Raw genomic sequence first — 12324 nt, 5'->3', positions numbered from 1 at the left:
TGTATGGTGTATATATAAACTGAAAATTGATATAACAATCAAAATTCTTTTACTGAAGTAAATGAAAAGTCATCCTGAATGAATGTGAAGTATCAAAAATGAGTAAGACCTTTACAGCTTACTGGCAAGAAAAGCCCCTGCTGTTTGTGCCTGCTGTATGCTGCTCAAGTAAAGAATGAACAGTGAAGTCTACCCCACAGGATCTCTCAATTGCTTTTATTTGGACAGTTATGTCTGAAAATAGCAGGTTCTTTATTAAAATTAAATTAATTAAAGTTCTTTTAATAAGGGTTTAATTTTCAGGTGTGAATTACAGAAACAGAGGGCTTTTCACTGCTTGTGAAACCTTCAGTATCTAGCACAGGTGGTACAGAGTTCAGTCCTACATATCAGGCAGTAGGCTTGATTCTTATTAAAATGTCCTACTAAAAATAACTAGCACACAGCATTAAAAGTCCGCACTCACTTTTAAAAATTTATTTAGCTTTAAATTTTAAACTCAATTAATGAATTAATTAAGCGAATTAAAACAATTTACCCCATACAATTTAGAAGCTGAGTTTTACACTTTAATAAAAGCATAAAAGCATAATAATGGAGTAGAGGCATAACATTCTCATTGTTACTGTTACTTGGATCCGTTAGGCATTGTACGCATTTTTCCTATTCAAAATATCCTGATTGTTTACTTATAAAGATGGATGAAATGTAAAGAGAAAACTTGCTGTGCACTTCAACTGGACTGTGTACTTCAGCCCTGAACACATCAAATTATGGTGGTAAAAAGAAATGCTGAAGGGGAAAAACTACACACTGTATTTACACGGGTTGTGAAAAGTTGCAAAGCTTTTTTTCTTTATTCTCCTAGTCATACAAAAGAAACTGTGAATTAACTTGATGTCTGCTTGAAAGTATTAATTCATAAACACAAGGTCTAACAGGGACCAGAAACCCTGGGATGCATTCCTAAGAGCTTCCCTGCCTGTACAAAAAGATGCCTTAAGAGCTATAATTTTAAAAGAAAATATTTTTAAATCAGAAGATGCTAAAGGCTGCTAGGAGCTCTTTATTTATTGAAAATTCCATTAGGTAGCTTCATTAATTTGATTTGCTTGATAAATGACACACTGGTGCCCTGAACTGTCAGTTTTCTGATGTGGATTGTTACCCACTTGTTTAAATGAACAAATGTAATGAAACTCTTCATGAAAATGAGCTTGTATACCCACTTTCATTCAGCTGGCTATCGCTTTTGTATTTCAGAGTTGGTTTTCCACTCCCAGCCCTTTTATTTCAGCATGTCTTCAGCAACTGTATTTTTCTTTCTTCAAAATATATTTTATTTAGTTTTATTTAGTCAAGCATACTGTACTCTCTAGACTGCAATTTGAATGGTACCCTGTAAGCATGTGCATTAAGTCTTAACACTTGACAAGGAGCAGAAGATCTTAGTGGTACTTTACCAACAGCTGCATTATGCACAATTATGGCTTACAACTTACAGGAGTGACTAGAATGGACATTGTTAACACCAGTGCAACCCACACTTTAGTTTTTATGAGATTAGCAGATGCTGTTCACTTACTAAAAGGCACCAAAGGCAGCCTTGTGTGACACCCTGGTCCATTGTTTTGCAAGCAGCACTGAATAAATGATGGCCTGATAGAATTTCCCTGCATCTTTCCCAGACTTCTCTTCATATTTTCTATTTTTCAAAAGCTAATGCAGGAAGTGTAATTAGAGTGTATAATGATGGTTACAACAGCCCCAGAAACACGAGATTGATTCCCATGATGGCTGAAAAACACTCCATGCAGTATGTATAAACAGGCCCAATTTCAGAGTTCTAATTAACTTTATTAATGTTTAGTGCAGAAAGTAAGAAGGCAACTTAAACAAGGATATAAAAAGCACTGAAGCACTGAAACACTGGTTTCATAACTGACTCTTATTGGAAGACATGTTTTTCAGTGTTTTGTAAAGAAAAATAGAGTAATTTAGAAGAAAGATATCTAATATCTAATACACTCTAATAATAAGGAAGTTTTAAATAATGGAGCAAAGATAATAATAGTAGCTTCCTACTTGGTAACATAGGTAGCAATTCTTTATGATGTGCAATTAATAAAAATGATAGCAAACATGTAACAATGTACAATGACAGTGCGATAAAAGAGATGCAATTATGTGCAAGTTTCCTATTGTGCCAGCAAATAAGACTTTATGGGCTACTGGAAAATGAGTTTGTGAAAATCCAATTGTAGAAACCTTTTCCATTATATGTTCCTTTTGTAGAAACACATTAACTCACATGTGAAAAGATAAAAAATTACATTGGTAAATAACTGTGGAGAATGACCTTTTGCCCACTACAGATACAACTGCAAAACACTGCATTCATAGAAATTATATATATATATATATATATAATCTTGATATACTTGGTACGACTAAGATTAAGAGGAGCAATATATTATTCACACATAAAGTATATAATCTGCATAGATTTTTCTGTTTACTGTCCATGGATTTCCATTTTGTAAATGAATATACGACTAAGTGAACTTTGGTGCTCTTCAATGAACTCAGACTGGAATATGTCTGAAAAATTTATCTGATACACATTTCCCATTACTATAATTGCAAATGTTGCTGTAATAACACCTTTTAGGTACTAATATTTCTTCAGAACAGAAATTGCAGTGGAAAACATAAGACTACTTTTCTTGCATTCCCATATTCCCAGGCATGGAGATCTAACAATACTTATGAGATACGACTATTGAGAAGTTCTCAAAACATATGGTCAGGAGTTTCTCAAATAAAATGATCATGCCTTGGAATAATTCATTATTTGTTTCTGCTGATATTTTTTTGTAGTCTCAATAGATAAAGGCATAATAAAAAGTCTTTCTAATGTCAAGAAAATCTACAGTCTGTTTTTGTGGAGTTTGGAAGCAGAGTATTAATATGTAGAGAAGTTTGAAACTCACAAGTACGTAATGTCAGTAATGGAAAATTAGTGTATCTTTTCAAGCTATCTATTATAGATTGTTTTAAAGCTTTGATTTATATTCTATAGTGCTCGCAGCCTTGCCAGGAGAGCTTCTACCTCTGGAATGGTTTCACCCTTAGAAGGAGACCCATTACGCTCTGTCTTCCTTTCTTTGTTGCCTTCTCCATTACAGGCTTCCTTTCTCCCAGCAGCCTTGTTCCAAGCTGTAGAACTTGTTTCCACATCATAAGTAACTTCTTTGGTGACTGGGCTTCTTGTCGAGTTTAAGCTGATATTGTGGCGCGAACATGACTTCTCTAGTTGTGCTTTCTGGTTCTCTGTGAAAGATAAAGCAAATAAGCTTCATCTCAACATAAAATGCTCAGTTTCAATACTCAGTTATTTGAAAACATCTCTTGACAAAACAAAATTTCACGTGCAGATGACTCATTAAAAACATTAATGATGTTCACAGAGGCAAGAACAATGAAGAAAAAAACAGCAAGCCTGGTCCCTTGGAAGTAATACAAACTTTACACAACTTTATTAGATTAGCATCCATATTTCCCATAAAATCAGGAACAGAGACTGACAGGATCCTTCTTTCTCACTTGAGTCAAAGAGAAAACATTACTCAGCACTTCACAATGGCTTCCAAACTTTTATCTGGTTAATTACATTTCCTACATATTTTTTAAATGATCAAATTTTGAAATGTAAAAGAAATAATCTATTTCCATTGTAACAATTCTTATTTAGGCAGCTAAGCAATTTTCAGAATCTGCTACTTTTTGCTTAATATCATTGGTATTAACTGTCAGAAGAAGCTGCACTTGGTTAAGATTCAGGTGCTTTGCTGGGCTGATGTGTATTAAAGGACAGATTTCTACCGTGCACACAGCCCCAATATTCATGTAACAGCATCTGAAGAGTCCCTCTCATAGATCTCAAACTTTTTAAAAACAGGCATACTCAATATTCATGTAACCTTGAACAAGGCTTGAAACTGGCTTCAGCAAACTTGACATGACATTTAAAGTTTTTTTGGTTATTCTCTAAAAGATGTTCCATCATCCCAATAGTAATGACTTTGGAGCACAGGCAGTCACTCATGACAGTGTGTTTTATGTGAGAGCTGAAAATTCCTACCAAAAACAGCTTGTACATTAAAAGGCAGCTGCTGAAGATATTTACTGCACTGTCATTCCCTGACCAGAGGCTCCCAGTGATGGATGAGGATTTTACACACTTTCTTGGACAATCTCAGCAAATTTTACAAGTGCAATCACCCTTTGGGAAGTGGAGGAAAATAAATGCCTTTCTATCATCTTTTAATGCAGATAAATAGTTCTTAATTAAATTTTGATAACAGCTTATTTTTTCTCACTTAGCAGAAAAACCTAATTTCTATTTTGTATTATGGAAAACAGTTTGCCCCCAAAGATGCAGTAATGTACACTTCAGATTTCCAGAAGGCCAAAGATTGGAGATGAACACATCTTCATAATTACACATAATAAACCCATTATATTAATTAAAATATCCCATTCTGCTTAAATGTTTACATTTATTGATTCTGAACACATATTTACAGGCCAAGAAAAGCATGCCACCTGTATCGGTACACAGATTTTAAGCTGCATTGTAGCTGTTTTTGTTTAGATTGTGTTAAAGATAACCTAGGAGTAGTGGGAAAAACACGTGTTTTGAAAATCAATACATTTTAAACCAAAAGATAAAATGCCAGAATCAAAGATTAGGTGTAGGTTTGGACTAACACTCAAGTTCCAACTACTTGGCAGTTCACTGGAATCCTTGCCCCAGAACAGTCAAGGATCAATTTAGCATGAAGAACTATACTCAGTAAAAGCTGTAGTGAATGCTAATGCACTAAGGCTTTTCCCACTTTCTCATGATATGACTTAAGTATCTTAGAAAAGCAAAAAGATTAAGCAAGAAACTGCTCCAAGTTAACTGCCAAGAAACAGTAGATGTTGGGATCTATCTACAGCATCATCCCACTTTGAAACTCTGATTTAGACTTGCAGAAAGATGTCTCATAACTTGCTAATTACAATCTGGAATTCTACTGTAAATGACTGAGTAAAGCTGAGTATAATTTGTTGTGTTTTTTCTTTCTTTCTTTCTTTTTTTCTTTTTTTTCCCTTTAAAGCAGCAGCAATGGCATTGACAATCTTGACTTCCTTGGAGTACACTAGTGAACAGAGGGCTGGAGCACCTCCTCTATGAATACAGATTCAGGGAGCTGGGCTTATTCAACTTGGAGAAGAGAAAGCTGTGAGAAGACCTCATTGCAGCCTTCCAGTATTTAAAAGGGGATTATAAAAAGGACAGGAATCAACTTTTTACAAGAGTAGATAGTTACAGGACAAAGGGGAATGGTTTTAAGCTGAAGGAAGCAAGGTTTAGATTGGATGTCAAGGGGAATTTCTTCACAGAGAGAGTGGTGAGGTGCTAGAACAGACTGCCCAGAGAGACTGTGGATGCTCCATCCCTAGAGGTGTTCAAGGCCAGGTTGGATGGGGCCCTGGGCAGCCTGGTCTAATATCAGATCTGGAGGTTGCTGGCCCTGCCTGTTGCAGAGGACTTGGATCTTGATCCTTGGGGTCACTTCCAACCCGAGCCATTCTATGATTCTATGAACAAAGTCAATTTGTAAGACCAGAGTCCTTCCCTTCCTGCAAAAACAGGGTATGGCATTAGGAAGTGCCTTGACAACCAGTTCATTTATGTCATTAGTCCTTACTTTGCTTGTTGTTCAGGGAAGAAGTCAGAATTCCTTGAAACAATCACATAGTTATATCCTTAATACTAAGAAATGAGAACATTTTGCTTCAGTCATTTACATACATTATCTGAATCCAGTTCTATCATCTTAAAGTTGTTTCAGATGCTTCCTAAGTCAGGTGGCACCTTGTATGTTCTTTCAATTAAGGAAGGTTTTCTATACTCCTTAATGCATGCTCGGTATTAGCAGATTTGGCTGTAGGCAATTCCCAGCACAGTAAACTGTCTGTTAGGAATCCTATTCAGAAACACTGAACTTTTCTGCTGGACCTGATTCAGAAAGTTTCTACATACTTGTAGTCCTAGATTTCACTTTAGTAAATAAGTATCCAAAAAACTATTCTTTTTATCAGAGTGAAGGACTGCTGCCGTTTAAGTTAAAGTTCAAAACTAATTAGATATTAGTAAGAACAAACGGAGAAACTCACACTAATTCCTTAGAAATAATTTTTAATTTGCCAGTATTTTATTTTAATAAAGCAGTAATTAGCATCAACCCCAAACTCTGCAACAACCTGTACTGCTTCACACATTGATTCAAAGCTTTCATGCTTTGGTGACTTGGTACCACACCCACTCCACAGTCTATTTATATTCAGGAAAACCCTCATGTCCAAATTATTTGATAAATTAAGCACAAGAATAAATAATCATTACTATATTTCTATTAGAGATTGGAATGCTTTGAAGCATTAGAGTAAGGAAGTTCTGGAATGCATGTATACTAAAGCAAGAAAAAAAAAAAAAAGCATGATCAGTTATGAGGAGCTATTTAATCTGTTCCTGAAAAGATATTTCATGTGGCCGTCTGCAATAGCAAAGAAGTAGGTAAGGGGCATTGGGCAACACTTTCAGTATTTTCCTTTCTGTAACAAAGGAATCTACAGGAGATCCATAAACCGGACAGAATTAACAGGTTTTTTTTTAAACTACCTTGAACCATTCCGCCATGGTCATTTATCATTTCAGTTTGTGCTTTTATCTGAAACCAGAAGTACATGTGAAAATATATTTGAAAACTCCATTTGAGACTGTGTACAGAATAAATAAGTGCATTTACACACTACACAACTTGTTTCAAATACAGAGTGAACTGAAAACAATGCTAAAGGCAGTTAAAAGGGAACTACTCATGGAGAAGCACATCTACATGAAGTCTTGTGAATAAAAAAGCTTACATTGATGAAGATGCACTACTTGTTCACCTACTGTAGCAACCTCTACCTTCATGCAGCAGCAAGACAAAAAAGAAATCAGGCATTAAAAATCACTGATTATAGACAGAAGTTATTAATTAGTTGTATACATTGGAAATAGTTATGGTCCATAAGACTGATGTTTCTAATGTTTGGCTGCTCTGAGAAATCAATTAACCATCACTTACACATCAATAATCACTATGAAGATGAAAATTTAAAAAGAAAAAAGAAAAATAAAAAAGAACAAAAACTTTGATTTCACACTTAAGGTTTCTAAAGACTACAGTAAGAAAACTTTTCCCCATAATAATTTTGACTTTACCACTACTGAATGCTTTGAGGCTCAGGTATGATAGAGATCACATTGTACACTACTGAAGTCTAAGTGTTCAGATCTTATCTTATTGTAGATCCTTGACATCTTTAGGCCTATTAAAATTCAGTTTTTCCAGATGTGAGTTTCTTGAACATTGCTGTTAATCAAAAACATCTCAAAATTGTATTCACATAACCCGGGGCCAAATAGCTGCTATCATAGTGAGACAAGTCTTCTAAAATTACTTTGATTAACAACAGTGTTCAGAAAAAAACAGTTGACAGAAAATTGTGCTTAATAGCTTTCCTTAGTTTAAATGGTGTCCTAGGATAGAATAACATAATCTATTAAAAGCCACATACTTTATATTCAGGGAAAAAAAAAGAAATTGTGCAATAGTATGTGAACAAAAAACATCAGCAATGTGAGACCTGACTGCTGTGAACCTGGGGAAACAAAATACGATCGGTTGGAGATTTTTAAATCCTGCCTAATGCTGTTATATATTATCTTTAATGGTGAACAAAAATGATTTCAAGAGACTTACTGAAGTTGAGACACAGGTTTTTCTAAAGCCGGTAATAAATATTTTAAATAAAAATGTACTTTGAAAAGCTTTATTTCATTGCATAGTCTCTCAATAAAAGTCTTGGTACTAAGGACATATTTAGTTTTTATGTAAATACTTGTACACTGATTGGAAAATAAAGCTGTAAATACAATAAAGAGAACGACATTACATGGCATTATAAGCTTGTATTACAGTCATACATCTCAATGTGGGGCATGATAAAATCATAATATAGGCAAGAACGATTGCAGTTATAGTCTCATTACATCTTTTACCGAGTTAACAAGGAAAATTGCTCAAAGACTCAGTGTAGTATTTCTGATCTCTTTGGCTTCTGCTCCATGTGCATTATATTCCTGAAGCTATGTCTATGCTGATAGATTTTCTTCAGACAACACTTACACATCACCCTTATCACAAATGCAAATTATTTTTACATTATGAATCATGACTTGACTTTGCTAGAAAATATTCTAGGGGCATGCCCCCATGTCAAATGGTTTTGGCTTGGTAAAAGTAATAGCCCTCACCACTGGCTGCTCAGCGTGGTGTCATACTTTGACCTTGGTTCCCTGTCCCTGATGAGTGAAACTGAAAGTCAGGGAAGAGGTACTGAATCATGTTCATGTTGTACCCATGTGGCTTCCCAGAACAACAGGAGAAAAAAACTCCAATATTCAAAATGGTGATTTTGAAATTCCATATACCAAACTCTTGGCTTTTGTACTATCAGAAAGGGCAAAAACAAAATCATTAGTTCCTGTTTTCTTCTCAAGTAGGTGTCACAGTTTCATCTGGGATGGATTTTTCTTTATCACATGGTATGATGCTATGTTTCAGTCTAGGAGAAAAACAATGACGATAATACACTGATGTTTATTGCTGCTCCCAAGCTCCTAAGCAGCTATGCAGAATATATATACAGAATCAAGGCCACTCTTAGTGAAAGACCCGAGAAGCTGGGAGGGAAAAGAATTAGGTAAGCTGACTTAAACTGGCCAAAGGGACATTGCACATCATTTAGCCAAAGAGATATTTTACACCATCATGTGGAAGGAGTTTTGAAAGGGGTAGGAGTTAACTGGGCTCTTTTTCACTGCTTGGGTGGCTAGCTGGGCAGTGGTCAGGGGGTGGTGAGCAATTGTTTGTGCATCACAACATGTGTATAAATATATATAAATATATATTTATACATACATACAGAACTGTTATACAGACATACAGAACTATTATCCTTTTTTCTATCTTAGTAAATAGTTTTACCTCGACACACAAATTCTGATTCTCTCCCCCATTCCCAAGGTGGTGGGAGTGAGCAAACAACTGTGTGGTACTCAGCTACTTGCTGGGTTAAACCACAACAGGAGGAAATGGGGGCCTTATTTTCTGCACTGCCCCTCCATCCCTACTACATCTTAACGTGCTGCACATTTGTGAGCCTCGATTTTCTTATTTCCTTAAAGTCATTTATACAGCCCGAAGTTAGTGCTCTGAAATCCATTCCTTGGCACTGGTGTTAGAACGTCACAGCACCTAATTCTCATCCTTAAAAGCCAGCCTTACCTCCCAGGAGCAAAATTCAGATGTAATAGGAAAGACTGCAATAGCTAGAAGGCACATGCCTATTACATAACATGACTCATAAAAATGTTCTATCATCACCTTGCTGGATAGTGTAATGAAAAATACTTAAAATATATTTTATTGCCATTTTTTATTAGTTTCCTATTTTTTCAACATTTCTGTGACTGACAAGGGAAGGATGGAAGAAAATCCCCAAAATCAGGGGAGTGTTGTGTGTTGGTGTGACTTATTTCATTTATACCCCACAGCACTAACCCTAGCACCTAAAGCAGTGTTAGCTGTACTCAAATGATCTTTGATAAGAAATTTCTTAGACCATAATACTTCATGCTAAATGCTCACAATTTGACTTAATCCAAAGCAGAAAAGATTTGATAAGGCACAGAAAAGTGTTACTGAGCCTTCAAAGATTAAATAAAAAATAAAAACATACATTTAATTGATGTTGCTGTTCTAGTGTTTTATTAAAAAGTGTGAAATGCAAGGAATAAACATTAATCAATAGTTCAGTTAAGATGAGATTCACTAAGTTTTCAGTAACACTGAATATAGTTTTTGTGTTCATTTCAGAGGCAAAAAGAGAGTATGCCAGAACTAAGTGAGACTGGGTTAGAGAATTTATATAAACTAAATTTCAATGCAAATCAATTATAAACTCTGAATAAATTAATTTGGGAAGAAACAAACTGTGCTGACCCAGCTCCTTTTACCCATTCTTAAAGCAAAGCCTTTCAAAACTGTTTTAATCTCTTGCTAACCTACATCTTCCCCAAAGACAAGCTCCTGCTGATCACTCCATTCAGTCTTACCCCTACTTCTTCCAAATGCACCTTGCATTTGCATTGAGATGTGTGGAAACAATTTCTGTTTATAATTTAATCTAATATGGCAATGACTTTCATTACAAGAAATGTAAATTTAAGTTATTATGATTTAAATGCAAGTCTTAATTGTCTCTCAAGAGGAAACAAGAACAATTGTTATCAAATTGATGATAAAATTTACCCAAGCTTTATATGTAAGCGAGGAGGGAAACCTCTGAAAGTGCACAATGGTTAATTCAGTCTTATGGCTTTAGCCTCCTTCCTAATTTCACTGCATAATAGTGGATCTTGTTTTGTTCTCATGCATCTTTCCATAAATGAAGATACATTTGGTAGTTTCTAGGACACTGAAAAATGGAAACTTCCAAACTTGAAACCTACTTTATGATCACCATTGATTTTTAGAGCACATGGTTTGAGTTATTCTTAAAAAATAAAGAAGAGCAAGTTTCTTAATTAAAGAACAGATGAATAATTTTGTGTATGTCTAGTATTAATAAGCAGTAAACTAATCTTATTTATGTTGGGATGAAGGAAGGTGAAAAGATGAACCTCAATCCTATCTCATTCTTATAGATGAGGCTTAGTGACAGTATGCTTTTGGGCAGTGGCTGGAATTCTTATTCAAATGAGGTGTTTATGGGATTTCTTCCAGGATACAAATAGGTACAAACATTTCTGTTCCTCAGAAAAGGAAACAGTCAGGAAATTATAATGATCTTTGACTAATATATCTGGGTTAGTTTAAATTTCTGAAGTGTGTTTCATTACTGGGCTTTCTACTCTATACACAAGCATATTGTAGTTGACCATTTCAAGTTGGCGTGACAAAGTACAGAGAGGTCCATTTTTACATAAGGTCCATATTAATGTTTTATAAGCTATACTCTGATAATATTCTGATGATTTATGTAATAATAAAAAAAAAAAATCTAATTCTAAACTGACGGCTTTGAACAGGAGATCCATTTAGTTTCCAAACACTTTTGTGCGGTATCTACCTATAGATAGATGAATACAAACTACACTTTGATACAGAATTTAAGGAATATGCATAAGCATTGCTAGCATCAAAGGAAAGCCTCTGGCAGCTGCAATGTGTAATGATAAGTAATGTGTTGGGGAAAATAAATGGAAAACAAACACTAAAATTGTGGCAGTGTTTTCTCAATTGTTGTGGACCAACCCTCTCTCTGCCCCTCTTCCACAACAAAAAGAGCAGTGGGAACCTTCACATCTCTGGAAAATAAAATCTCAACAAATCCAAACAATAAAAAACATCTAAAAGAATGACCTGTTATTAATGAGCTTCCACTCACTGCAGTTCTAAATAGTATTGTTGCTTGTTAAGTATTTATTAATTTAACATAAATATTTTACAAAAAACAACAACTGTGCCTAGTAATTGCCTTTAGAATTTAATGCCAAACTCTTGAGTTTATCCTCTTCTTATCCACTATTCCTGATAAGAAAGCTTTACAAAGGATCCTAAGCATTCTAATTACTGCTAGAAAAGCATACTATTTGTATATCCATGTCATCCATATCAATTTCCATTTCCACACCTATATCAGCAATCAGAGTACTGATAAGTTGAAATATTGAAGGTAGAGCACAAACATTTTGTAATGTGAAAACTAATGGGAAAAAAAATCTTTCATCATCCATTGTACTTTTCTCCTATGGAATCAGCCTGCTTCTAAAGTAAAAGTAGTCCTGCAAATGCTTTTGGGAGTAACATAAAGTTAAAAGGTGAAGACTGCAGGTAAAGTAGGCGAGTGTTAGTCTTAACAGTCAAGTAGAAATGCAATTTTCTTACATTCCTCTAACTCGTACTGGAACAATGTTCTTGGGCAGTTTGCGCCCACACAGGTCACAGTCACAGTGTGCCGTCATTCACTATTATCCAAAAGACTGCAGGAATAGCTTCCAGGCTCCCATGCTCCTCTCTTTACAGCACGGAAGCAAAGAGGTGATTGTGAAGTGTAACCTGCGTACACTAACATCCAAGATTGCCTTCATGAATG

General features: G+C 35.1%; 1 protein-coding gene across 2 annotated transcripts in view; it reads right to left on the bottom strand.

The window, feature by feature from the left end:
• Positions 1–202: 202 nt before the first annotated feature.
• The window catches only part of DIAPH3 (diaphanous related formin 3), a 211247-nt gene continuing 199125 nt past the window's right edge, over positions 203–12324 (bottom strand). For both annotated transcript variants that reach the window (XM_015851688.2, XM_015851687.2), the window contains one exon: positions 203–3333. In XM_015851688.2, coding sequence (XP_015707174.1) covers positions 3077–3333 — 257 coding nt within the window. In that variant the 3' untranslated portion in view covers positions 203–3076. The remainder of the gene's footprint in view (positions 3334–12324) is intronic.

This window comes from Coturnix japonica, chromosome 1, assembly GCF_001577835.2.
Source record: "Coturnix japonica isolate 7356 chromosome 1, Coturnix japonica 2.1, whole genome shotgun sequence".
Lineage (NCBI taxonomy): Eukaryota > Metazoa > Chordata > Aves > Galliformes > Phasianidae > Coturnix > Coturnix japonica.
Note: the sequence above shows the minus strand (reverse complement) of the source record. Positions and strands in the feature narration are given on the sequence as shown.